General features: G+C 52.4%; 9 protein-coding genes across 9 annotated transcripts; 3 read left to right on the plus strand and 6 right to left on the minus strand.

The window, feature by feature from the left end:
- Nucleotides 1-2: 2 nt before the first annotated feature.
- COCSUDRAFT_53025 (zf-DHHC-domain-containing protein) lies at nucleotides 3-2082 on the minus strand. The gene is made up of 7 exons (XM_005649134.1): nucleotides 1816-2082; nucleotides 1624-1706; nucleotides 1316-1509; nucleotides 1089-1206; nucleotides 779-967; nucleotides 471-672; nucleotides 3-342 (listed from the first exon to the last, which is right to left on the minus strand). The coding sequence occupies exons 1-7, from the start codon at nucleotides 1933-1935 to the stop codon at nucleotides 208-210; spliced, it is 1041 nt and encodes a 346-aa protein (XP_005649191.1). The 5' UTR covers nucleotides 1936-2082; the 3' UTR covers nucleotides 3-207.
- Nucleotides 2083-2134: 52 nt separating this feature from the next.
- COCSUDRAFT_65460 (hypothetical protein) lies at nucleotides 2135-7319 on the plus strand (the record flags this gene model as incomplete). The annotated part of the gene is made up of 13 exons (XM_005649135.1): nucleotides 2135-2195; nucleotides 2663-2781; nucleotides 3175-3380; nucleotides 3520-3682; nucleotides 3795-3920; nucleotides 4043-4165; nucleotides 4301-4519; nucleotides 4732-4941; nucleotides 5086-5217; nucleotides 5355-5711; nucleotides 5935-6192; nucleotides 6393-6611; nucleotides 6842-7319. The coding sequence occupies 13 exons, from the start codon at nucleotides 2135-2137 to the stop codon at nucleotides 7160-7162; spliced, it is 2514 nt and encodes an 837-aa protein (XP_005649192.1). The 3' UTR covers nucleotides 7163-7319.
- A 290-nt stretch (nucleotides 7320-7609) lies between these two features.
- On the minus strand, nucleotides 7610-11511 carry COCSUDRAFT_65461 (serine hydroxymethyltransferase 2). Its single transcript, XM_005649136.1, has 10 exons — nucleotides 11349-11511; nucleotides 10953-11180; nucleotides 10533-10704; nucleotides 10118-10284; nucleotides 9794-9908; nucleotides 9368-9550; nucleotides 9070-9177; nucleotides 8567-8770; nucleotides 8349-8410; nucleotides 7610-8131 (listed from the first exon to the last, which is right to left on the minus strand). Exons 1-10 carry the CDS (start codon nucleotides 11453-11455, stop codon nucleotides 7957-7959), a joined length of 1521 nt encoding a protein of 506 aa, XP_005649193.1. The 5' UTR covers nucleotides 11456-11511; the 3' UTR covers nucleotides 7610-7956.
- A 186-nt stretch (nucleotides 11512-11697) lies between these two features.
- COCSUDRAFT_62078 (hypothetical protein) lies at nucleotides 11698-12505 on the minus strand (the record flags this gene model as incomplete). The annotated part of the gene is made up of 3 exons (XM_005649137.1): nucleotides 11698-11761; nucleotides 12052-12358; nucleotides 12487-12505. The coding sequence occupies 3 exons, from the start codon at nucleotides 12503-12505 to the stop codon at nucleotides 11698-11700; spliced, it is 390 nt and encodes a 129-aa protein (XP_005649194.1).
- A 1337-nt stretch (nucleotides 12506-13842) lies between these two features.
- Nucleotides 13843-15079, plus strand: COCSUDRAFT_53027 (hypothetical protein). Its single transcript, XM_005649138.1, has 3 exons — nucleotides 13843-14091; nucleotides 14257-14387; nucleotides 14504-15079. Exons 1-3 carry the CDS (start codon nucleotides 13982-13984, stop codon nucleotides 14626-14628), a joined length of 366 nt encoding a protein of 121 aa, XP_005649195.1. The 5' UTR covers nucleotides 13843-13981; the 3' UTR covers nucleotides 14629-15079.
- A 1066-nt stretch (nucleotides 15080-16145) lies between these two features.
- COCSUDRAFT_28301 (putative ureide permease 2) lies at nucleotides 16146-19424 on the minus strand (the record flags this gene model as incomplete). The annotated part of the gene is made up of 13 exons (XM_005649139.1): nucleotides 19306-19424; nucleotides 19112-19153; nucleotides 18972-19016; nucleotides 18720-18848; nucleotides 18392-18540; nucleotides 18078-18239; nucleotides 17606-17711; nucleotides 17297-17376; nucleotides 17084-17191; nucleotides 16747-16900; nucleotides 16590-16622; nucleotides 16318-16401; nucleotides 16146-16217 (listed from the first exon to the last, which is right to left on the minus strand). The coding sequence occupies exons 1-13, from the start codon at nucleotides 19324-19326 to the stop codon at nucleotides 16146-16148; spliced, it is 1185 nt and encodes a 394-aa protein (XP_005649196.1). The 5' UTR covers nucleotides 19327-19424.
- An 881-nt stretch (nucleotides 19425-20305) lies between these two features.
- On the minus strand, nucleotides 20306-21373 carry COCSUDRAFT_14459 (hypothetical protein; the record flags this gene model as incomplete). Its single annotated transcript, XM_005649140.1, has 4 exons — nucleotides 20306-20526; nucleotides 20733-20954; nucleotides 21181-21250; nucleotides 21338-21373. Coding segments are annotated over 4 exons (549 nt in total), but the record flags the coding sequence as incomplete, so codon positions are not given.
- Nucleotides 21374-22038: 665 nt separating this feature from the next.
- On the plus strand, nucleotides 22039-23499 carry COCSUDRAFT_28302 (NAD(P)-binding protein). Its single transcript, XM_005649141.1, has 4 exons — nucleotides 22039-22331; nucleotides 22437-22641; nucleotides 22800-22844; nucleotides 22989-23499. The coding sequence occupies exons 1-4, from the start codon at nucleotides 22059-22061 to the stop codon at nucleotides 23171-23173; spliced, it is 708 nt and encodes a 235-aa protein (XP_005649198.1). The 5' UTR covers nucleotides 22039-22058; the 3' UTR covers nucleotides 23174-23499.
- A 507-nt stretch (nucleotides 23500-24006) lies between these two features.
- COCSUDRAFT_28303 (Glyoxalase/Bleomycin resistance protein/Dihydroxybiphenyl dioxygenase) lies at nucleotides 24007-25612 on the minus strand (the record flags this gene model as incomplete). Its single annotated transcript, XM_005649142.1, has 5 exons — nucleotides 25397-25612; nucleotides 25065-25192; nucleotides 24796-24952; nucleotides 24511-24605; nucleotides 24007-24155 (listed from the first exon to the last, which is right to left on the minus strand). Exons 1-5 carry the CDS (start codon nucleotides 25474-25476, stop codon nucleotides 24007-24009), a joined length of 609 nt encoding a protein of 202 aa, XP_005649199.1. The 5' UTR covers nucleotides 25477-25612.
- Between the last annotated feature and the right edge of the window lie 598 nt (nucleotides 25613-26210).

A 26210-nucleotide genomic window follows, 5' to 3' on the forward strand; every position in this document is an offset into this window, starting at 1 on the left:
TTGGCAATTCAGCTGCAAATTTTACAACAGGGTACAGCAACATGCGCCTGAAGGCCCCCAGAAACTTCCGTGGTAAGCTAGCATTCGTACTTGGCGGTCAACTGTACACGGGTGCATGCACCCAATGAGCAACACAGGGTTGATCATGATCTTTTCTCTGCTGCCAGCTGCAGTGCATGATGAACGTCATTATCGAGCATGTGTCCATCAGTCACCCTTCTTTGCTTGAACAGCGCCCGGCGGTGGGTACCAGCGCATCGTGAACCATTTGATCGGGTGCTCGCTGCCAAAGATACGCCGCAGAGAAGCTTGCCAGTCACCACCATGGCTGGGTGCCGCCGCCTGTTGTGCACACTGTCTGTCATTGCCCAACACCGTCACAAGGAATGCCTTTATTATATCAAAAGATGAAAAAATCAGAGAAAAGTGCTGATGCGCAGCCTTTCAACAGAGGGGCAAGGACTGCGGACCAAAGACTCAATGTAAGTCTGCCCTCGCACGATCAGCCGGAGTTGTGAAGCCAGGAGGATCGTGACTCCCACGCAGGACCCGCCCGTGAGTGACATCAGGTAAGTCACGGCTGCTTGCCATGCAGGTGCCACCAGCAGAAACCTCGGCGTTACAAGGATCGCCTCCCAGTAGCGTTTGCTCTTGGCAATGGGCAGCAACAGCCTGCAATGCAAATCCAGTGTCTTACATACCGTTGCTAAGCGTGCGAGCAGACTTTGTCCTTGTGGGTAAGTATTGCAGAATAACATGAATAAAAGGATCCCCTTACCTTTGCCAAGTCATTGCTGCTTCATCCCAGCGGCGCCAGTGGAGGGCACAGCACAACAAAAATGTGTATGTGCAGCTCCAAAATAGAAAGACAAGCAAGAGGATGAAGTGGCGGATGTTGCCGCGGCCGACACAGTTGTTCAAGAAGAGACAGTGATGGTCCATGTCCATTACGCATGTCGTGCATCGACTGCGCTGCAGTTGCCACTGTCATTTCGGTAAGGTGACTGGGCCAGGAAGATGGGCCTTGCAGCAATTAATACCTGATTCGCAATGGCCAACAAAACTGATCGGCAGAGGAAGGCTGTCACCTGCAATGATGAGCCTGCGGAGGCTTCACTTGCCGGCAGTGAGTGCAAAACATGCAGTTGTCAAATGCGCCCTTCCCCACGGGTGTGTTGGTCTGAGGCATTTCGAATTCCACTGGCCCTGGCCACTCCAGACAAAAGTCAACAAGAGAAATAGAAAAGGCTACAGACGCCGAAGCAATATTAGAATATAAGTGCGCTCGTAAACGGCAGCATGTCGGCAAGGGCACCTGGTGGGCGCAGCACTGCTGCAGCAAAGTTGAAGTACGTATTTGCTGCAAGGAGCAGGGACCAAGTCAAGTGCAACGCCAGTGGAAGCCCGGAGAAGAGGTTGGGCAGCAGAAAAATGAATCCGAAAAAGGGGACGGAAAACAGCAACAGCACCACAAAGCCCACAAATGCGGCTCGAAGCGCCGGCAGGACACTGCGAGACGCATGAAATCTGGGTTACAGCCCTTTGCAGACTGGCGCTTAGGCGCTAGAGCCTTGGTGGGTACCTCCCTTTTCAGGCAGAGCACAAACTGTACTTTCTTCTTACCTTCTCAGCTTGTCGAAAGGGTGCGCCTCCCGCCTCCTTTTCCCCGAGCTGTCCAGCTGGCTGATCGCACCACACCATCCACACTGCCAGCAGGTCACAGCATTTTGTTCTCACCAGCTCAGCTTACTGCACTTCTACGTGTCTGAGAGCCAAAGTAATTTCCTGTAGCACTGCTCCAGACCCATGATGTACCTTAAAGATGGGGGCTTGAACCCCATCGGCAGATGGTATTGCAAGATGAGTTTGACATCCCCAACAAAAAACGTGCGAGTCATCAGAAGTCTGAGTCGGCTTTTCAGAATCGGTATACATTGTATTTTGACACAGATTCCATTGCCTAATTCACATCCAGCAGAAGGTAATGGCCTCGTCAACTCAGGTTGATCCAGTTACTACAAAGTTGGCTGATACGATCTGATGAAATCAAGGTTAGGATTAGCAACTAAAACTGCAGCTTCTGGTACATCTAAAAGGAACAAGCAACTGAATAGACAATTTCGGAACAGTCCCGATGCGAAAGAGAGCTTTCGGCCACGGCTGGTACCAGAGGCGAGCGGCGGAGACATCGGGGGGTCCGCATCACCTGATCGTGCAACCTTGCTAATGAATCTTGAGAGCACTATAGCGATCACTAGCCTTGAAATATCGACGTCTAGAGCGCCTTAAAGGTTTGAAAATAAAAGTTTGCTCAAGGCTGCCCTCGTTGAGCAGACCACGTGTTACTTGCCTAAGGGCAGATGCAACAGGGCGTCAGGCAGCAACATCGGATTCTAGATACATGGTCAAGCGGTTAGTGATAACGGAAATGGCAAATCCGGGAGACCTCGAGCAGGATTTCCTCCTCACGGGTGCGGCTTGGCCCATTCCCAATCTGGTACTTGTGCTAGCGCTTGTGCTCAGGCTGGTGCATCTTAGCAGTAAAACAGGCTGTCTGTTGTTTTAATCAGACTGCAGCATGCTGACGCACGCTCTCTTAGTTTGAATGGCTGTTCAAGAATGGAAGGAGCCCTGGAACGAACACACTTCTTGGTGCCAGCAGGCGATGAGACCGCCTGGAATCTGCATGATTGGAACTGGGACTCGCAAAACTTCACAGCCACTCCCAAAAAGGGCATTGTGGCTGCAGCCAAGCCATGCAGGGCTGCAAAGCGGTGTCGCGTAGGGGCACCCACTTGTTCAGGTCCTGGTAAGGACCGAGCTGCTGCTCACGCAGAGTGGCATTTCTTTCAATCGCAGAGGACATGGACCCTACCATGATTGTTGATTTCTGTCATACCCAGGGGACATACTGGATCAGCAGCCAACATGCATTGACGGCGAGGTACTTCAGATGACAGCTGGAGGTGCCTCAGGCGACATGCTCCATCAGCTTGCTCAATCGCTGCCTCCTCCTGATGGTGGCAAGCTGGGCAACACCGTAGGGGGCCCCTCCTGCCAGGTCTGTGCCATGAGCGTGCATGCCCCTCTCAAAATAATGGCGTTTGCCTCGCACATTATTGGGCATGCATGTACAAAAGATATCATTCGCAACTGAAAGGAAAGCATTTGCAGGTGGAGGGCTGCCGCAGGGAGCTCAGTGATCTGAGCGCATATCACCAGAAGTGTCGCATTTGTGACATCCACATCAAAGCGCCTTCCTTCATGAGGGCAGGTCTCAAGCAGCGCTTCTGCCAGCGCTGTGGCCGCTGTCATGAACTGGATGCTTTTGAGGGCTCCAAGCGAAGCTGCATAGCCCAGCTGGCAAAGCACAACGCAAGGTGTGATCTTCCATCTGCCTGCTGTAGGCTAATTCGCGCAACTGCCCACAGACCATGCTTGGAGTGGGATGCTGGAAGGTTCTTGCAGCTCACTTTATGTGGCCCAGCCCTCTGAAGTGCGGAATTGGCATGCATGCAGGCGGCGGCGGCAGCAGGGCACCACAGCCGCCTCAGACGATCTTTCCGCCTTGTCTTTAGACCTGGCAACAGCTCAAAGCAATGTCTTGGAGAGCCTCAACAGTCGGACGCATTCTTTGCACGTTCCCATGTCCCAGGCGCTGCCGCCAGGCTTCTCATACCAGGTGGATTTAACTTGCAGTGTGTATCCTTAACCACCAGTCAATCCATGCAGGTTTACTCATTTAAGATATAAGAGACGCGTGCGCCCTCCACTTGTTTGTTGCCTCTGTCCAGGGACTGATGGGACCCGACGTTGCTCTGGGAATCCCCATCGGCGTCCAGGGCAACATGCAGGCACACACTTCGGCAGCAATGCCCCTCATGATGAGTTCAATGCAGGCGCCACCAACCACCAGTATGGTGAGGCTTTTCCCAACATCACGATCTGAAGTGACAGGGGACCGAGGTTGTGATTGCATTGCACGACTTACTGATTTTGGGATCTGCTACAGCTGTATCTCATGCAGTGGTGTGCTGTGCAGGTATCAAGCATGGAGCAGGCACTAATGCAGATGGGCCACCCATCTGCCGCTGGCCAATTGGAATCACCTCAGGAATCCATCACTCCAGAGTTTGCAGATGACAAACCAGGACCCATCCAGCAGGTATTGCACTCTAATCCGCGTCACAGATGACCCACACTGAAGCGAACTTTCTCTTCGTTTCCCATGCTGATTCTACATGGTCTTGGCCCAGAGCCATCAATGAACACCGTGATAAGAGTGCATTTGTGGTTGCAGCAGCCTGTGACAGCAGCGAGTGCGGTGGCGGCGGGGCTGCCGGCCGCGGCTGCGTATCAGGCGAACAGCCTTGTGGTGCGGCTGTCGGTGAAGCTATTCAACTGCACGCCAGGAGACCTGCCGCAGGGCCTGCGCGAGCAGCTCTGTAATTGGCTCTGCGCCACACCCGCTGGCGCTGAGGGCTACATCCGACCAGGCTGCCTCCACCTCACCATGCAGGTGCTAGATGGCTGCCTCCACCTTTCCCACGATCCACAGATTTCGTTCTGGTTTCACTCCTTCCCTGCAGATGCACCCTGCCTCTCAGCAGAAAGATGCGTGTAGTAGTAGATGATTGTTGTTACCATGTGCAGAGGCAGCATGCTTGATGGGCAATGTGCCTTGTAGACTGTCTAGTGCCAGACTGAGTGGATCCTGCGTTGCATGGACAGGTGCATGTGGACGCGGCTGCGGAGGTGGCGGAGGGAGTGATGCCGGTGGTGGAGAGCCTGCTGGAGCAGCCGGGGGAGTTGTGGCGCACGCACCGCATGCTGCTGCAGCGCGACGCGGAGGTGGCCCTGGTGCACGACGGCCAGCTGCAGTCCGTAGCAGTCGCGCTGTCAGCCCAACAACCAGGCAACACCCAGCCCCTCATCCGTGAGGTGGGCTTGCATTCCCATATCTCATTTAAAATGCGAAGAAGTACACAGCAATCGTTCATATGATAGGGTCGGCTTGAATGAGGGCCCGAGACGTGTCCTTGACTGGTATAGTGTGGCTGAATGCATCTGTTGTTCTTTGTGCAGGTGTTGCCAAAGGTGGTTGTGTGCCAGGAGGGCGCCCATCAAGACATCGCCGTGCAGGTGACAGGGGTCGGCCTGGCCTCTGCTGACACCACCATCCTGGCCCGCTGCCACGGGCACTACCTAGAAGTCCAGGTGTGCTCCTCACCCAAATTGACTTTGGGGCTAACACTGCTCTCCATGTCTTAATATTGTCTAAACGCTCCCCAGGGCAGGAATCACCCAGATACTGCAATCGGTGAGCAATCTCACTGTGCTGTGGTGCGTCACAGGTGGAGGGTGAGCAGAGCGAGGGTGACAAGTCCCTGCTGAGCCTGAGGCTGCGCGGCCCGGCAGCCCCCGGGCTGGTGTGGGTGGAGACGCAGCATGGTGTCATGCTCAGCCCTGCCACGCCCTTACTAATCCTCCCCGCGGGCCTTCACGACCTGGCCGCAGATGTGCTGCGCATTGTATCAAGCCCCGCCAAGCAGGAGGCATCCGCTGACTCCCAGCGCAAGTGCTGCGACGGCTTCCTGGCGGACCTGGGCCTGGTGATATCACAGGCTGGTGCCTTGCCGGGGCCGGCCGGCAGCACTCTAGAGCACCCTGCGGAGCAGCTCACGTGCGCCGCCGCACAGCCTGGCCCACCGGTGAGTGTCTTACCCAGCTTCCCCTGTGCTGTGTCCTATATATTTGTACTCTCGGAGAAGCTGACCAGAATATTTATTCTGCACAAGGCTATTACGCTGCAAAGGCACCTCACACATCTCTGAAGATTCATATGGGTCTATGGCATCGTGGTTGCCTTGGCTGTTGAGCTCAAAGTGCTGCTCATTGGGTTGCAATGTTGAGCGGTGGATGTCTCTATGCCAGGTAACGGCCACTCTGGTGACGAGGACGGCGCGGCACCTGCTGGCGTTTGCATGCGACGCGGGCGCGCCGGCTCTGGCGCACTTCCTGCTCCCCAGCGCGAGCGTCGGCTGCCGCAGCGCGGCGGAGGTGGTTGCGGCTGTGGACGGCGTGGAGGCGCAGGGTGGAAGCACGCTGCTGCACCGTGCCGCGCGCTCCGGCTCCGGGCCGCTGTTGCGCGGGCTACTGGCCTGGGGGTCCACCAATGGCTACCGCTGGAAGGTGCAGCATCTCAAAATTCCCCATGGTGGAATATCCATGAAATGGTCCCCTGCGCAACGAGCAGACATCAGACATTCTTGAGCCTGCCTTGGCATGCCCCCATGTCATTACCAGCGTGGCCAGCCCGCTTGATCTGCACAGTGAGTGAGTGCCTTCAAGAGAAAGTTTCGGACCGCATCGAGAAAGTTCCCGCTGCTCAGGCGGACGCGCGGGATGCAAATGGGTTGACTCCCCTGCATTTCACTGCCATCGTGCCGGATGCTGACCTGGCGGTGCACCTGCTGCTTGCATGCGGCTGCAGCCCGCGGGTTTGGTTCACTGCCGCGGCGGACGACGGCCTCACGCCAGCACATTTTGCTGCCCGCGTTGGACGCAACGATCTTAATGAGCGGATGCTGCTCCTTGCACAGGAGGCACAGGTACTCCCAGCCCTTTTCCCTTTGTTGTGCCACTAATTCACAACACTGTAGAACCAGGAGGCACAGGTACTCCCAGCCCTTTTCCCTTTGTTGTGCCACCAATTCACAACACTGTAGAACCTTGACAATGCATGCATTCTCGGACGCTCTTCACTGGGTGTGATGCATTCTGGATAGAATTGAAAAAGTTCGGAGAGCTGCTCACTGACTCACATTTGTTGCTTGCGCAGCCTGGATCACTGCCGATCAAGCCAGGCTGCGGGTGCACTTGCGGCGACGCGTGCGCGTGCAGCCGCTCTGGGATATGCCGCTGCGCCGCGGCCTCTGAAGGCCCCAGCTGTGGTGGCTCCGGTGGCCACTCCTCCGACGCAGGGGCCGTCTCAAGTGGCGGACAGAGCTCTGCCGGCGGCTGCTGCGGCAGCACCGGTAGCTGTGGGGGGACGGTTGTGTATGCCGATAGCGTGCCATCCGCTTGCAGTTCCAGTGATGGTGCACTGGCGCCAGCAGGCAACCGCCCCATGTCAGCCTGTTGCGTCGGGGTGTCGCTGTGATTTATGGATGGTATTTTGCTCTAGCGTGCATGTTGCAAATGTCCAATTTTCGTAGCTGGAATGGTTGAATAAATAGACAGTGTTGTTTATGACACAGGAATGATATGTCGCTGGGTTTGCCATGTCATAACATTGCAGCATTTAAAACATTGACCCCTACATCAAGTTCCAGCCAATGCTCAGACCTTGATGGTTTCACCTGTTGTGAAGTATGCCCATTCTCATCGCATACTTTTTGAAGTTGAAAACGCGAAATTCAAAGTTGACAGTGCCAGAATGGTCGGCCCAGCACTTCTGTTTGCGAAATTGAGGCAGTCGTGCAAGGGCCGGGGAGGACTACCCCTGCTGTAAAAGTACACTTTGTGTGCAATTATGTGTTATCATGACTGTTAATGTCAGGTCTGCATGTGCATGCGTTGTGTGCACATACGTGTGCCCGCCATTGTAATATGCTCTGTTCACTTTTTCTAAGAAAGATTACCAAGAACATTTGATACACGTCTAGAAATTGAAATCTCAAGGACGCCGCGCACACGCGAGTCTGGGACTCAAGGAGTCCCAGAGAGGATCACTTTGCGCAGTTTCTAATAGACTCCCGGGAAAAGTGTTCATTTCTGGGACAACATGCAGTCGCTGTATCAATCTGCCCAGAAACAGAAGCAACAGCTGTTCCAATTTGCGATTTACAGATACAGTCCTTCAAAGGTGAGGTTCATTGACAGATTCGTGCCCAGGGCAGGGCGCAGCACTTTGTGTACATGATGCCGGGACATGCTGAACAACTGCAAAGCCAATCAAGCGGTGACGGCGCTGCCATTGCTGTATGCTGCCTTGGGCTGCACTGCAGGGGCGATGTGCACCTGGCCATCGGCACTCTGGCCCACGGCAAAGCCGGGCATGGGGAAAGATGAGGCAAAAGCCTCCACCTTCTTCTTGATCTCTGGCAGGCGCGGGTCGGCCTCAATTACCCTGGCGCACACAAACAAAGCAATTAGGTCCTGTTTAGCCAAGAGAGTATGCAAACACGAACACAGAGCGAGCGCCTATGAAAAGAGAGAGAGCTGCCTCGCAGGTGCAAGATTGTCAACTCATGATGTACAGGTCAGCGACTGGTTAAGGTGGTGAAATGTGCATACGTTGTGCTCATGCAACAATGTGAGTGAAAGATCCAGTGTGAGGAGCTCACTTGAGCCAGTCCTTGTAGAGCTTGCCGGTCTTGTTCTGCACGTCGATGACAACTCCCAGCACCTGTTCACAGCACCCAGCAATCAGCACTTGGCGCATCCCAAACGCCACGATTAGTGCTCAACCCAATCACCTTTCAAAGTGAGACACAATTGCCTCTGGAGCATGGGACCACAGAGGCAATGACACCCTTCACAAAGCCAGGATGCATGAAAGCACACACAGAAGCAGGGGCCTTGCCTCGTGGAGCAGGTCGGCGATGGTTTCAAACTCGGCCTCCTTGAGGCCGCGCGATGTCATGGCGGGGGCACCGATGCGCACGCCGCCGGGGGCCAGCGCGCTGACGTCACCCACGACCGCGTTCTTGTTCAGCGTGATGTGCACCAGGTCGCACGCCTTCTCCATCTTGTTGCCGTTCACGCCCTGTGAACCAAAGCAAAATTTCCTCTTCTGCTGGCAATGATGATTATTCTTAGTATTATTACGTTTCAGACCTTTTGGGAGCCACCCGAGGCTCATTGGTCTTGTAGGCAGTCTGTCACTGCCCATCTTCATATCGCAAACTTTCCCATGTGTCTGCATTCCGTCAGAATTCTGACAATGATGCCCTCACAGTAAAGTGGTAGGGTAATACTTAAACTGCCAAGCTTACAGATAGTGTGAAGAGTGTGTGCATGCAGAAGAGAAAAGGTGGACAAGGCACGTTCAAAATAGGAATTTACCTCTGGGCGCAGGTCCCACAGGACGAGGTGGTTGTCGGTGCCGCCGGTGACGAGCTTGTAGCCGCGCTTGGTCAGGTTGGCGCCCAGCGCTGACGAGTTTGCGCGAATCTGCAATCGATTCACAATCCTGTCAAGGTGCCTCCTTGCTTGCAAACTGCACTATCAGAAGCTCAAAAGACCAGTCGGCATTGTGACCTTGTTCCAAAAGAGGCAGGGTGCCTGTTCATGATCTGACATCGGTGGCAAATGAACGGACACAACAGAGGCAAAAATTAAGGGAAAAGGGAGGGAGAGGCACCTGCTTGGCGTAGGTCTTGAACTGGGGCGATGCGGCGTACTTGAGCGCGACGGCCAGCGCTGCGATCTGGTGGTTGTGGGGGCCGCCCTGCAGCGAGGGGAACACGCTGAAGTTGATGCGGTCCTCAAAGTCGTACGCCGCGTCCGCAGCCTCGCCCTTCACCGCGCGCTCACCCTTGGGGCCCTGCACCGCGCACCCACACCCTCCCTCTGTCAGCACATGCGCCTCCACGGATGGATGGCTAGGAACAAGTAGAAAGCCTTACTGCTGGCAAGGCAAAGCGTGGTTCAGATTACTCACGGAATGCTGATGGCCTCCACCGCACATTGACAAGAGCAGCTTAGGAGAGCTGCATTGAGACTTTGCTTCTGTTTTTTTTAGTCTCATAGAGCTGGAAAGGGGCTAGGGACTGAGCCGAGGGCGCACCACGCGGAAGAAGATCATGCCGGCGCGGGGGCCGCGCAGGGACTTGTGGGTGGTGGTCGTCACCACGTCGCAGTACTCGAAGGGCTGGTCCAGCTCCTGAGCCGCCACCAGACCGCTGCAGCCCAGCACCAGCTTGTCAGTACATGCACAGTCCCAGAAACAAGCTCTGCTACATACAGTGCAATCTCCCAGCTCGTACAACAAGCTGTCAATTGCGAAAGGCCTCTTCATGGGCTGCTTCTAAGCTGTTCCAACTGTGGATGGTGATGAATTAAGGCTGGCATAGATGTAAGGAGCTTGGCGGAGGGAGGGTGGGTGGGTCACCTGTAGTGGGCCATGTCGCACATGAGCAGCGCGCCGACCTTCTTGGCGATGCCGTAAAGGCGCTTGTAGTCCCACTCACGCGGGTATGCAGAGCCACCGCAGATGAGCATCTTTGGCCGGAAGTCGAGTGCCTTCTCCTCCAGCTTGTCATAGTCAATGTACCCCGTCTGCGGTGCAGCATCAACATGTTGAGTCATCCTTTCAATATTATAGGAACTCTTGCCTGAGAACTTTTGACAACAGAACTTTGCTGGTCGCTACAGATGATCGAGTGAATGAACCCCCCGGATGACAGAAAGAGGCATAACAAGACTATCACATTTGGGTGCGGCTCGCTGCATGATAGGTGCGTTGTCGACAGGAACTCAGACCCCTCAAGATAGATTGCTCGAGAGTGGTGGTGCTGTGGCTTTACCTCGGGGTTCAGCTTGTAGGGCAGGGACTCGAAGTAGATAGAGGTGGCCGAGATCTTCTTGCCATTGGCTGTGTAGTAGCCGTGGGTCAGGTGGCCACCGCTGGGCAGGTCCAGGCCCATGATGCGGTCATGGGGCTGCAGGAGGGCAGTGTACACTGCAAAGTTCGCCGGACTGGCGCAAGAACACACACAGAGCAGTCGGATGCCTGACAAGCTTACAGCATCCAGGTGTAAACGTGACATTGGCCTATGTCACCCCTTCGTTGGGAGAAGAGACGATCGCTTTTCAAGATCATGGTGACGAGCAAGGTTGCTCATTCCATTTGCACGTTTGATCATGAATGAACGCCACCAATAAAGGACATTTCTGAGGTGAAGTTTCCACGACATCAAGGTCTCAATACAAGGGGCGCTGTCTACCTTCCGGAGTACGGCTGCACATTGACCCCCCAGCTCTCAGGGCTGAGATGAAACGCCTCCAAAGCGCGAGCCTTACACAAGAGCTCGATGCGATCGGTGTTGACGTTGCCGCCGTAGTATCGAGCTCCTGGCTGACCTTCAGAATATTTATTGGTGAAGCATGATCCCAGCGCCTCAATGACGGGCTGCGAAGTGAAGTTCTCGGAAGCAATCAACTCAATCCCCTTCCTGCGATTTGAAGGAATTATTTTGGATTCAGTGCAATCTTCAATGTTACACAACAGATTCAAGACGCGCCAGAAGGCATCAAGTGACCTCAGCCCATGTGCAACGATCCAACGACTTCGAAAGAAATTAGCAGTCTCAGGGATCGAAAAGAATCAGCAGAAGCTTCACCACTGCCTCTCCTCCTCATCCTTGATGATACCAAACACCTCAGGGTCGGCCTGTGCCAACGGCGTCAGGCCCTCTGGAAACACTGCTGCAAAATTCTGCTGAGCCATGGTGCTTCTTTCCAGTATCTACGGTCAAAGTTTCCAGGCCAAGTGATCACGGTGTGCTTCACTTTGCCGCTCGGCGTGGGGAGCCCGGCTTCCGGCGTTCAAACAACCCTGATCTTGCCGCCTAAAGTGGCTCCCAAGTGACATGACCCTCCACCGAGCTCGCACTACCCTAAATATCTGTGCACTAATGTTGCGATCACCAATCTGGCATCCACTCTACTTCTTGGTGTCTAATCATCAATTTAGTTGTGCGCGGATCGGACGCCCACACACTCCTGGGTGCCACCGTGGCTGGGCGCCCGGTCACTGCCGGCAGTTGCTGGCATGTTAAACATACTAGTAGTATCATACATGATTTGTATTAGTAATTAAAGGACCAGTGGCATCAATGGTCATTTATGTTCATCATTCATCATATGACATCATCAACTTTTATTAACTCATGGCCACAATGGTGCACCGGTCAGAGTGGCAGAATTCAAATCTCTAAAAGGTACCGGTAAGAATGGTGCTGGTACCATCATGAGCCTCAAGCTTGCTCAGTACTACTTAGCTTAAGCTCAAGCTTAAGCCCAAGCCTCTAAAAGTGAGCAAACCCATCGCCCTCGCCTGCTGACACAAAGAGGACATACTGGTCCCCTGGCAGCACAAGCAGGATGTAATCATTCTCGCCACCCATGCCTGGTCCACGGCCATGCTCCGTCCCCAGCCATGACAGAGGAGCATCCACGAAGCCCCACACAGACACAGCAGCCCAGGGGCAGACACCACGTGCTACTTCATCTCTGCAGAAGGTGATGGCTTCCATGATGCTGCATGCTGGCAGCAGCCCCTCCCATGCCAGGCACGTCATGTCTGCAAGTATTGGTTGAGTCTCCTCTGAGTCATGCTGGCTGAAGCTGCCTGGCACACCAAAAATGGCCATCAGTCTGGCTGCACCAGGCCATAGCAATTGGATCGTGTGCCAGGCTTGATGATCCCCTTCACCTGCCTTTTCCAAGTTACTAATCTATTAGACATATCAGACATACCTGCAATGCCACATGCCATGGCGCCAAGCCACTCATGAACCCACTTGAGCTCCTCAACCACTCTCTCTTGTTCTGCAGCACAGATCAAGCGTGAAGGATTCGGTGGGGTAGCAGCACATTCCGCAGTAATTTGTGGAATTCAGCAGAGTAAGAGCAGCACATGTCAACCCCGTTGCAGCAGAGCTGAGAGGTCACCTGCCATGCTCTCAGATGCATAGCCTGAATTTTCCTTAACCAGGCTGCCCCAGACTGGGACTGGAAACCCTTCCTTGGTCCATGAGTTCAGGATAGGCTGCTGTTGCATGCTGAAGCTGACATCAGGCAGTGCTGAGTAGTCAACCTCTGCGCCTCTGCCGTCGACTGTCTTCACACACAAGAAGTCCATCTCACTTGTGTGCACCCGCAGGCATTGAATGACCTGCAGGAATTTGGAGTCTGTCTTAGGATGTAAATGCATGTACACTGACCTTACCAGCAAGGATTGTTGCATAACGCCTTGCCTCACCCTCTTGTAGAAGTTGCTGTCACTGGAAAAGCTCCTTCCAAGCAAGTTGATCTCAACTCGATACAAATCTGCGAAATCATAAACCAAACATGATTGCCTGCATGGGGTCCTCACTTGCACTTCCGTCTAACACATTCCATGTGACAGCAACCAGGTCCAAAGGCGTCATGTGCATAGGAATGTGCCTGGATCATGGGAGACATGCTGTCCAACGAGCCCCAATCGCTCATACGTGTGCTTTGTGACGGAGAGGATGAGATGGCCATCTGGTACAATACCAGCAACATCGGTCCTGTCTGTAGGTGTGTTCACTGAGAGCGCACTAAATTGGGCACATGAGCCTCTGATGTGTCTTTCTAGGAAGTCAGCTTCAAGAAGGGCAGCTAGATTGCATCGAATCAGGTTGTAAGGACAGCTGCTGTACGGCTGATCTGCGACAGATACTTGCGAATTTTCTTTGGCCCTGGAAGGAGAAGTACTCAAATCATCAGGAGGATCTACAGACTCGACGCCCGCTTCAGCTCCCACTTCCTGGCTTTCTTGATGAATGTGGGATGTTTCATTCGTTCTAGGTAAATAGATCTGCAAAGCGCTATTAAATGGATGGCTGGCAACGAAGTGTTCAATGGACGACTTTGGATGCAGAAAGCTGCTGCACCGAATCACGACCCTCGCACCCTTCCTAATGGTCATACAGATGCACTGAAATCCCCATGGGTCGAGTCATGTCAAAGGAAGAAGCATCATGTGTGGCACAGATGACGCAGTCCGCTCGCATGTGCCGAACGTCCCAGTCACCGCCCCGGCGTCACCATCCATGATCAGATGCACAACCTGTCTTGGGAAGCATTAATTCTTATGCTAAAAAACCCTTCAAGACAGATTATAGATTCAAAACTCCTTGCATTGCCTTCCATCACCCCCCTGTTACTGTGCGGCCAACACACTGCGAATTTTTAGACCGGGACATCTGTGCTTGTTTCGTGTAGCATGGGGGTCCCTGCTTGGTGGGCGGCAGGATTGGCGGTCCCAGCTGTGATTGTGAAGGGATTTGTTGGAGGGCGCAGCAAATCCAGGAAAGAAGAGGAGGCAAGGACAAGGTAGGGACGCAAAGGCTGAAGACAGTGTACAAGCTAGCCTATTTCTCTGATGGAAAGGGCTCCAATGCAATTGCTTTGTCCAATTTGTGCATCAGTGCCAATTGCCATCGTTGTGCGAGACCCTGCTGACTCCTGTGACTGTTTCTTTTTCTTTCTTCGCAACAGGCCAGAGGAGGGCACAGACCCCAGCTTTGTGTGTGAGCGCGTGTGCACATCAGACAGGCTTCTCCGCCGCATGGGTGGTCTCTCAAAGGATCCAACCCCCAACACATGCGTAACAGTATGCGGTGTCTCAGGTGAGCAAGTGCTGTGCTGCACCTGTGACAGATTTTTCCTCCCAAGATAGGCATCATGTCGCCTGCTGAATTGGCCTCTTTGAGTTGCTGCTTAAGGCATGTGCTTGCTGCTGCAGCAACGGATGCCTGCACAGAGGCGTGCCAGCGAGGAGTGTGCACAAACATGCACCAGGTGCCAGCATGGAACGACGCATGCTTGAAGAGATGCACCACAGAGTGCACACGAGGGCGGACCTTCTGACGTCTTGCTCTGTCTTGCTTCAAGGGGAAGCAGATTCTGCCATGCTGGCGCTGGATTGCAAGCTCCATTGAGCATCTTGCAGCGACAGAGCTTGCTGTTGAAGAGAGCTGACTTGCACAGATGCCTCCAGCCTGGGAGCCCTCCTGAGGAGCCCAGCTGCAGTGTTATTCTCTGCACTGAATGCAACGCTAATATGAGCTAAGAGATGCAGTGGAACTGCAAGAGTCCTACTCCAAAGTAGATCGTACATGGCTACGATAATCAAATTGACTGCTTATATGCTTCTGCTCCTCACATTAATATTGTGGGCTTTAATTTGTCCATCTGACGTGGTTTGTCACCATGGGCACATGTGTGTTTGTACCTCGGGCTGATGCTTGGATGTGGATGCATAAATGGCACATTCTACAACTTTGGTTGCCTGAAGACATATTTGAAAGGAAGAAGATATTCACACACGCATGTACAGAGACAGATTTTGTCTTTGCTTTTGCTCTCAGTTGTTGCAACCTGAAGTGAGCAGTTCAACGTGCGGTCATCCCAGTGATGCCAAAAAATCCATCCAAGGAGGCTACTATAGAATCAGCACACCAGACTGTGCAACTAACGTCTGCTCACAAGTATCATTCAACTTCTCCAATGCAATCACACAGCAGCTGTACAGCAGTTTTCTCTGGTGGCCCCTGTCAAAAGAGCGGATCCCATAAAAAGAACTCCTCGCAATCATATTTTTACTCTGATTCAACATGCAGCAGACATTTGACAAGGCCCCACCACTCACTAGTTGGGCTGCCAGATGTAGCGTTTAAAACAATTGGCAATGTACGTGGTCTGACTATCACTGCAGCATAGTCATGAGTGTTCTGCTTCCACCAGTCATCACTGGAAAAAGCACCATTTTCTTAAGGAACGAAATGGGATCTGTTGAGGACAGCACTGTCGTACGTATGCACGACGTGCAGGCATGTCACAATGCTACTTCTCCTGAGTATCAAGGACACACTGCAAACTGCAGATGAAAGAATACTTGAGTCACTGGCGTTGGCAGCAGCGTGCATCCTTCCCTGAACGGACTGCTAGCAGCATAACCACCACATCTTGGCAGAAATACATAGGTCATATGACAAACTCTTGGCTGTGCCACATCCTCACCCAGCAGAGCTTGTGCCTTTCTTCCCTTCATCTCATATCATACAACAGCATTTCACCAACTAGCTGCTCGGTAAAGCATCTTAGATGATCAAATTGCAGTATGGGCGCAGTGCAGTATTGCGTAGCGCCCAAAACGCAAACGCGCACACTCAGGGCCTCTGACAAGCCCAGATTTAGACCGTACAACCTCAGCAGAAAATCACCACAATCATGGCGCGCTGAAGTCACCGGCTCAAATCTGGACATTGTGGAAACCCAGTGCACAACAAGTCTTTGTCGCATTTTCCCTACAAGTGATGATTAGACGAGTCATCTGTGAGGCGGGTGAGGTTGTCAGCCCACCCGCTGGGCTTTGAGTCAGCGACTCACTCATTGCGCGTGCCTGCAGAGCCCATCAGGAGCCCCACAGCCACAGCAAACATGAAGAGCATGCCAGCCTGCGCAGAGACAGTGCTCAATGCCTCACTGACTCAAGAAATGTGATGCACAGGAATCTATGATATTTCTGGCAAAAAAGATAGTGAGCTTGAAACTCACCAGCAGGATGTAGGTCCGCTTGGATGACCTGAAGTACTCTCCAAAGAGGACTACTCCCCAGATGGTGCTCACCAGAGGAAGGGCCTGCAGAAGTAGCACAATATTCAGGGGCGCATAGCGTGCATGCCTTATTGCAAGCGTTGAATGACTGGTGAAGTATTGCCACCAGCAGAAGTGAACCCAGGTCCTGTACAGTATACCTAGCAAATAACAAAACGTTATAAGATATACGTCTGAAAGGGAGCAGTGGCAAGGGTGATGGAAGGCCGGACCTGCACAGAGTCAGCTGCAGCATATCCAGCGGCCTGCAATCACACACCAGCACCTCAGAGACATTGACAGCATGCCAAGCAAGTGCACATGCATTGCTATGCACCAGCCAAGAAGACAAACACACAGGGCTCAATCTGCTGCAAGCAAGGGCCCAACCTGGCCTCCCATAAATTGGAAACTGTTGCCGAGGCCGCAGATGATGCCGGCCAGCACCGCCCACAAACGGCCATTCATGTCCTTGAAGTACTCGGGCAGGGAGGACTTTGGCGCGCCCAGGATGGGGAAGTACAAGAACACCGTGTTCACAATCCTGCAAGGCACAAGTACCTCACGCGAAATCATGTCTACACATAATATGGATTTTTGATCATCATATACATCTACAGACTGGAAAACCCAGAGACCAACTATTTCGCAGTGTGCGGCATTCAGAGCTCATTGTGTGTGTGAACTTATCAACTGGTGCTGACATGCGGAAGGTAGATCAACTCACAGGGAGAAGATGAAGAAGCTGGTCGAGAAGTAGAAGAAGGCAGTGTAGATGACCAGATGGGGAACACCCTCTGGCAGCCGATTCCACTGATCATTTGTGGCCAAATTGCTGCAAAGCACAACCGCACATGCATTAAAATCTTAAAATTGCGTTTGTATTGTCACATGGAAGCATCATCTTTGCATATACAAGGGAGGTAAGGGGATGACTTACAAGGCGGGACTGAACAGGGCGTAGCAGGTGCCATTGAAGCACAGAATGAAGACGCCAATGAGGACACTGTTGCCCACGACCTGCGCCCCGGAGGAATCCCAAATCAAGGCTTTCCTGCCACGTGCATGCTGATGCTTCGTGCTGTACCAGACATAGACATGCCAAATCTTGGCCATTGCAAGAAGTAGATATAGAAGGACAGGAATAGAGCACCAAGCAATACAAAAGTCACACTCATCTCTCTTTTCGCCAGCTCCAGCTCAGCGCTGGCCGCCTGATCAGGACAGAGGCAGTGGTCAAGGGGCGTACCTTGATGGAGCGCCTGCTCTCGACATCGGCCAGAAACTGAGCGCTGCCGCGAGCGCTGCTGCCCTCACTTTTGGCGCCTGCCTTCTCAAGGTCCACGCCGACACCCCTTGCTGAGTCATCCAGGCCGTCCTTCGTCACATCTGGAAAAGACAGACCCTTGTGATCGCCTTGCATTGCTTCAGTCTATCTGGCAGAGTCTCAGGCTTGAAAGATAAGTGGCAAGGGGCAAAGAGGACTTGTGACTTGCAGGCTCACCGTGGGACGGAAGGGGGTCATGCTCCTCCTTTGCTGTCATGCTGCATCATTGAAACAAGCAGTGTTACTACTTTCCAGCCAGAAACAAACCATTACTGGGGTCAGCCACAACGTTTGCCAGGGTGGCCATCCCCATGGAACCAGCCACATGACATGCGACAAGGCTGTTGCCAAATTGAAAGCCCACAAATTGTAAAAAGTGCATCCGAGAACCTACTTGCTGAGCCAGCCCTTTGAGGACTTCCTCCCCATTTTGGTATTGTGGTCGTCCATATTCGAGGCATGCACAAACAGCCCTGTGATGGCGGCAATCAGAAAGCACGCCACACCCGGAAACAGGATCTCGGCCCTGTTGATGCGCCCATCCAAGAAGTAATTCCTGCATGCATTCCAATACCATTCTCAGATCAGCCCCCTTCGCAACACAGCGCACGTTTGCACCAGCACTGTGCCTGACTCAAGATGTCAGACAAGAGACTGACATTATCAGGAAGGTACAAGATGGACCATGATGGAGGGGTTGGGTCGCACAGGATGGTGCCGCCGACCACTGTGAGAGAGGATCCAACGACCTCTGTGATGGACAGATTTGTATATGCCAACGCATACTGTGTGCCAATATTGCCCAGGCAGAGGAGAATGCCTCCAGCCACAGCAAATCCAACCGAGGGCCCATTGTCCTGCAATAGCATAATCATATTAACAGTACAACGTTGTACAACAGCATATTCATGTTGTACAACGCACTAATTCACTTAAGGTTTATGTATTACGCAGCCAACACAATGAAGGCAATTGCAATGCTGTGATGAACATAAGCCTGGTGTGCCGCCTAGTTCACAGCAGAGAAATTTAGCACCTGGTGGAGCTGTGGGATGAAGTTTGGCGTCTCTTCTGTTGAATAGCCGATCTGACCAAGGGTCAGGGCAATGATGATGGCAACCAAGTAGTTGAAGATGCAGTAGTCCATAAATGTATGCTGGGGTTTCTGCACATCAGAGGAGATGGTCAGATTGTCCTGCCATCAAGAAACTGATGTTTGGCCGTTTTGAAAATCAAGTCTAAAGGTGACTTGGGATGCTTGTTTGAGAGTTTTGATATGATGCCGTACCCGCCCGCGTCGCTCGAGAAGGTTGAACAGTGCGGGCCAAGTTCCCTGCGTGATCGGAAACCCTCAGGCCCCTGCATCACTGCTTGGCAACATCTGCAAACGGTGGATACATCAAAATGACTGGAAAGTAAGGAGCTTACCAGCAGGATAAGTGCCGCAATCATGAGGACCACGCCACCCCCCTGCACAAGGTTTTCAGCCAATAAGTCAGGATCGCGACTATAAATACAAAGGTTTCACCAAGCAAACTGGACTCACACATCAGAAAAGTTTGGTCACGCAATCTGGTCAATGAAGGGGCCGAAAGCGAGCAGCGTCGAACGTTTAAACTTACTTTTGAAGTGACGACATACATCCTGGCCCGGTCTGATCGTCAAGCCAGGAACTTGATGCACAGGCTCAGATAAATCAAGAGCTTGCAGGACGACAGCGAATTGCTTTTCTTGTCCACTTCCTGCTACGGGAGGAGCAATGGCAGATTAGGGCTAGATGGCATCGGAAAGATTGCATGTGGATCCCACGTGGATGTGCATGTGATCTTTCCCCTTCCCAGAAAGTTTTCTTTAGAGGATGGCAAGATCGGTGTTGTTGAATCGTTTCAGGAATGTCTGCATGTCATGCTTGCCTTCACTGTGATAAGCGGAGCCAACATCAGCTGATGAATGCTAAGCTGAATTCACGGAATTCGAACCCACGGCTGGCTCGCATGTGTGGCGGTTTTGGCCACTAGCTTATTTAGTAAGACCTTTCTTTGAAAGCCGGCTGCAAAGACTGTATTTTGATGTCCCGGTCAGTTGCTCGTTCTAAAAATACATAACAACTTGCCAACAGTTGCCAGTGCCAATGAATGACAGTCAAAGTGACGCAACTGGAAAAGCAGAGTCTCTTGTTGCTGGCGGACCAAGCCCCAATCATGGGCAGTCACTGGTGGCAGGCACGGTGCTGCAGCTGCTCAGGCCTTGCCAGATCCAGAGCACTGCAAATGACAATAGTACCTAGAAACCGCACTACTTTCTCAAGTTGCTCCTGCCATGGTCAGCATGTGCTCCAGTCCAAATCTGCAAACTACAAATCTGTCCAATATGAGCACGTGAATCCTCAATGTCCTTGCTCTGACGCGTCACCTCTTCTTTCCTGCAATGAGAGCCAGGACATCTGGTGCCAAGATCTGCGCTTCCTCGCTGACTGGATCTGTTTTGGCTCTCTTCTGGCCATAGGTTCTGAGCACCCTGCTTCCTTTTGCAGGTTCCACCACCTTACTCTGCGCCTGTTCCTTGCCCGATCCTGCCCCTTCACTCTCCTTTTCCTGACGCTGCAGGCCACACAAGACATTGTTATTCACATAAGCCCCTGCACCAGTTGCACATGTGCAGGGTACATATCCAAGCTGTATATTTGGTGTCTCTGTTTGTAGTACACCCTACCTTCCGCTTGCGCTCCTGCTGGGCCGCCACTGCCTTTGCTTTGTCGACTCGGGACAGGTAGAAGTCGCGCTCACGCTTGGCTGCAGAGATCTCGGCAGCCAGCCTCTGCTCCCGAATCGCCTTCTGGTACGCTGCAACCAGCCACACATCCCAGCCTTTGTTCAGCAGTCTCCAGAGGACTCTGTCTCAATTGCACGAGCTGGCTCACTGGTATAAAAAGACATGATCTAGGCAGCACGTGAGAAGGTAGACATGCACACACGTATGGTCACTGGCACATCAGGAGAACTTGCAACCAAACAGGCATTTGAGCAAGTTTGTTGCAGAGGCTACACACCGATCTCCTCGCTCAGGTGGTCCCACTTGAACTTGCTGAGATATTTCAAGCACCACAAGTCATAGTGGTATGCTGACCGCCTCTTCCCTCCCATGGGATTGCCGTTGAGCATGGAGGCCACCTGTTTTGCAACTTGCTTGTCCTCAAACTCCACCCAGCCCTCTGAGAAGTTCTTTCCGGTGTTCTTCCCCATCTTTTTCCTCCTCTTCCTTGCTGCCGCATCTGTTCATGTGTGAAAGACACACCTCAAATGTGCAGACTGACAAACCAATTGAAGTCTTTTACGCGCGAAAGTCACACAAGAAGCGGCGCACACGGCCCTGATTTTGACAATCAGTGCTCACACGCTGTTGCTGCGCATTGGCACGCTACTTTGACAGCCCTCTGCCAAGTGGGGAGGCTATGGAGCCCACTGTCCAAAAGCTGCCTATCGATTGGGAGGGATCACCTTCTGGGGCCAGATATATCCGCCCAATCTCCCCATACTGGGACAGCATGTGCCGCAGCTTTTGAGGCTTCTGCAAAGCAGGCACAAAGCCAAACCTTGGAACAAGTATAGTGGAAGCATAGTACATTCAGAAAAACTAGCTTGGGCTAACACTCACCATGTGTGGGGGTATCCTACTGATGTAGACTATGCCTGTAGGTCAGAAAGATGTTCTTTGAGTGCGTCAGATAGATGGATTTATGTGACAACAGCTGCATCGCGTCCAGGCAACAGCACACGATACCTTTCTTGGCATATGCATCTTTGAGCTTTTGCAACTTCTTCTTGAGCTTTCTGCGATTCGAATTTTCCTTCGATGCTGCATCTTCCAGATCCTGTTCCTCGCGCTCTTCTCCGTGGCTCTCACTTTCTTCTTCTGACTGCGCTGCTGCTGGCTGCAGATCGTCTTCTTCCATGGCGAGAATCTTGCTATAGGCCGAGGTCCGGCATACAGTCACACTAGTACTTTCAAAAATATTTGGTGCCTTGATCAGAATGAAAGAGTCCTTAGAACTGCAAGCTAGACTGCTCTAGTTCTGCAAACACGCTTGGACGCTCAAGTTTCGTGATTTTTTTGCCAGGTTACGCTTCGCAACTCTCAGACTGTATTCACGCGTACTGGTGTCCTTCTCTGTAGCAATTGAGCTGTGCAAATTGTTTTGAGAGAGAATGGAGCTTCACCGGAAGCCCTCATATCCCCTGGTATCCATCGACGACCCTAGGGCTGATCAGAAACCCTTCCGATTTCTCCGAAATGGGTTCCGATACAAAGGTGTGAGAAACCTGGAGAAGCCTCGAACAGTACCAATTTGTATCGAGAAATTATTTCATATTTCATAATGACCAGCACAGCGGTTCTGGGCGCAGCAGGGCCTACGGGTCTCGAGTGTGTCAAGCGTCTTTTGGACCTTGGACAACCAGTTGTGGCAGTCGTGAGGAACCCAGATAAATACAAGGATACCTTTCCTATCGACAAGAACCTGCAGGTCAAGAAGGGCGATGTGACTGATGCTGTAAGTCTTCAAGATGTGTTCTCTACGACGAACGCTAAGAGAGTGATCTTTGCAGCGTCTGGCAAGGGCTACTTTTCAGCCAAGGATGTCGATGAAAAGGTGAACACACTTTCTCTTTTTCTTTTGTGCTTCTAGCATTTCTCTTGTTGACTCATTTCACTAGACATCGGCCTGCGTCTTGACGTGGCTCCTCCTCAAGTGCAGGGCGTGGCCAACACTGCAGAGGCAGCCAAAAAAGTGGGAGCTGAGAGAGTGGTGCTCGTCTCGAGCGCCCTTGTGACGCCCAAGAATCGATTCCATCCCATCCGCCTAATCCTGAACAATATCAGATGGGGTTTGATGGACTCCAAGTACAGAGGCGAAGAACTCCTTCGCAAAAGCTCTGTGCCGTATACAATAGTAAGACCTGGTGGGCCTTCGGTCCTCGCGCAATTCTTGACATTCCCGATTGTGCAGTGTGCAGAAAGGTTGTAAGGCTGAGCGCATAGGGCAAAGTCGCTTTGGTAGACCCGCCGAGGGGCAACATCGAGTCACATTTCTGAGGCTTTGTATGCTTCCGCTGCACAGGTGGTCTGACAAATGACCCACCTGGACAGAAAGCGCTGGCCATCAGTAAGAGTACTTGCTCATCCCTAACACAGAGCTGTTGCAGAGCTGCTTGTTACATCTGTGCATGCTGTTTTGTGGGCAAGCAGGCTCTCTGAGAAGAGATCCATATAGAGGACTGAATTGTGGCTGTCCATCCCTGCTGCGCAGGTCAGGGAGACACATCGGCAGGTCAGGTTGCAAGGTCAGATGTTGCCAGAGTGTGTGTGGCAGCATCGACGGATTCGCATGCCAGGAATGTGACTCTTGAGCTCAGCAGCAAGAAGGGCTCAGAAGCGCCAGCAGACGAGCTGCAGAACATTTTCAAAGGACTGCAGCCAGACAATGCTACATGATGCATAGAAGGAAGGAGAGCACTTGTCTACATGTATGAAAAATAGCATCGATGATATCAGTGCTGATGTCAAAAGCTTCAAGCTCAAGTTCAGGATTCAGGGAAAACACACATTATAAAATATTGCGCTAGCTACTATATAGCTATAGTCATCCTGGCGCTCTGCGGATGCCGGCATTTTTTTTTAGAGTGAGTGCCAGTACCTGAAGTTACTGCTTCAAATGTGAGCTTGCCATCGCTGCTCGGCTTTGCATTTGTCCAGGAAGCTCTAAGAAACACGAGGTGCATCCTGAGGTGTGTATGCTGATGCAATCTATTGAGAACTTCAGAAGTCATGTACAGAGCTCTCTAGCCAGGCGAACTGATTGCTTGCTAAGTCACATTACTGGTGAGAATCCACTTCAAACGCTTGGGCACAATTGCTGGGCATATTTTCGGATGTAGATCAGCAAAATCTTCCCTATGGCTGCTGAGCAAACAAACGAACTCTCATAATATACCAGGGAACATCTCATTTATGAGCTGCAAGAACACGCCACACCTGCTTCTTTACCACTCCAAAAAATTGCCAGCCAAAAAATGATGATGTCTCAAATCTACCATTCCGAGATCACAAAAGTCAAAGAGGCGGCGCATATAGCTGAGAATTGCAATATACAACAAATATTTTGTACACAGATGTGAATCTTGCAATGCGACCACACGTCTTGCCACCCTTTGAGTTACACCTCCTGCCTGCGCCCGACACATGACTTGCTATTCTGAACAACCGCAAAATGAAGAATAACGCGCCCAACACCTGAAGGGCTGCAATTTGTGGCATCAATCTGGGAATCAGGCGCGCCAGGTTCCCATCTCTCCGATCTCCAGCACGTTCATGTCTGGATCCCTGAAGAAGAGCGCTGGGCGGCCGCTCATAGATTTGGTGTAAGGCACCCCAGCCTGATCCAGGCGCTGCACCAGCGGCTCAATGGACTGCACACCTGTCAACACAGCCGGCACCAACCACATCAAACTAGAGTGGTCCGCACATAGGCAGTTGCTTGGAGAATTCCCAGTCTCTACCCTTTGTCTATCGGTGAATGTGGTGTTATTTCAGTCTCCCCAGCCATGATTTTGCAGCTCCATTTGGATTTGGGCAGGCCACATCGCTTTGGCCCCATTTCCTCAGGTCCTCCTCTAGATCGGGCAGACTGACTACATGAAAGCAACATTCCCACTTGACAAGCATGAAGTGCACCGGAAAGAATCCATACTGGGCTTCATGCAAGGGAAAGCTGCGCTAGTGGGTGACAAGAAGGTATAAGGGATCACAAGGAGATGGAAGCCTGTGCGCACCAATGCAGAAATGGCGGTCGCGGCCGCCATGCTGAGGCCGCTTGTCCATGTCGAGAGTGTCTGGGTTCGGCAGCTGCATCAGGTGGATCATCTCACTGCGAGGCAGGCCACCGGACACATTCAAAGGCTTGTACAATGTCAAGAGATGCACCCGCATTACGCTCAAAGCTATGCCTCGAGGTGCTGGCAAAAGGGAGCAGCACAGCACAATGCATGAGCTGCCATGCTCAGATGTTCTGATTCGGCCACAATCTGCTGGCAGATGAAGGATGGAGTGGTGGGCACCTGCCGATCCAGAGCCATGCGCCGCGGTAGGGCAGCTTGCTGTCTGGGCGCGCAGGGTTCAGTTCCAGGCCCAAAACTCCCATGTAAAACTCCAGGGAGCGCTCCAGGTCCTCCACGAGCAGTCCAACATGGTGCAGCCCGTTGTACACAATGCGCCCTGGCAAGAAGACAGGAAGCCTTGATAATCTTAAATAATGTTTCGATTTGGGCCATCAAGAGGGGTCGGTGCACGCAATGTGCACAGAATGGGGTGAGGTAGTCAGCCACACCTGTGCTGCCTTTGGCCTCTTTCAGGCCCTGCACAAGAGCATCCTGGATCTCCTTCTCCGGCGTCAGAAACTGTGGTCCCGCCAGCCCCTTTGCAAGCTGCGTGCTGCGCCGTGAGCGCCAGAACAGGCTGCAGGCCAGAAATTGGTAGTGAGGCAATTAGGTCCAGAGAAGGGAATATCAATATGGTGGAGGAAAGAGCTGCAACCTTAGCAGGACAGCAAGCTGTATGTAGGAAGATCAGCGCCCTAAGATGTGTGTGTGTGGTCATGCTCGCCAGAACAGTCTGGACCACCCATCTAATAGCAACATTATTTATAACTCAGCAACTTACCCCGTGGACGATGATCGAGCAGTTGGGACAACGAGTTTATTATGACATGGTGTGCAGGCGCGTAGCGGCCCTGTGTTCATATCGTGTAGCCCACGCTGACGGTGTATGGCCGACTTGTGTACCCGAGCGATGCGATGTGATGCCTGGCACTTGCAGGGCCTTTACAACTGAACGAAGGAGCAATCAGCAACAACAATAGTGTGACCAAGACCACACTCGGCGAAATTAATGATAGGAGTGTTGCTGACACTGTCTTCCGTATCTACATGTGACTCATATCCTCAACAGGTGGGCAAGTGCACATGTGGTGGGGCTGCCCTGACTGGGCAGCTCCTGGTGCCAACGTTGCTCCCGGGATTCTCCCCGGAGCGCAGTCGTGAGCCCACTGGGACCCACTATTAGCTGGGTACTTTCGTGGACGTCTCTTTGAATGGGCCTTACAGGGCTTGCAAGAACTGGAGGATGGTGCACTTTGTCTGGGGTTGTCTTTACAGCGTGTACCTAACTTGGGATGATACCATCTGACATCTGATTTTTCCTTGTATCATCATAGTTACCTTTCTGAGCAGTCGGGACGGCTTTGACAAGGCTAACTGAGTACACTTCCGACATAATGCAGAACCTTGTGTCAAAAATTGCTTCCAAAATGGCCTTCTTCCCACCTACTCCGCCTAGCTACGCCGTTAAAATGCATGGAGATGGTACAGGGGAAGAGTACATCGAGCCAGCAATGCCGTACGTCCCCTTTCAATCTGAACTAGCTGACTGTTGCTGAGTGCTCGTTAAGATTTGCTGCTTTTTTCAGGCATTTTCA

This window comes from Coccomyxa subellipsoidea (genome assembly GCF_000258705.1).
Source record: "Coccomyxa subellipsoidea C-169, whole genome shotgun sequence".
Taxonomy (NCBI): domain Eukaryota; kingdom Viridiplantae; phylum Chlorophyta; class Trebouxiophyceae; family Coccomyxaceae; genus Coccomyxa; species Coccomyxa subellipsoidea.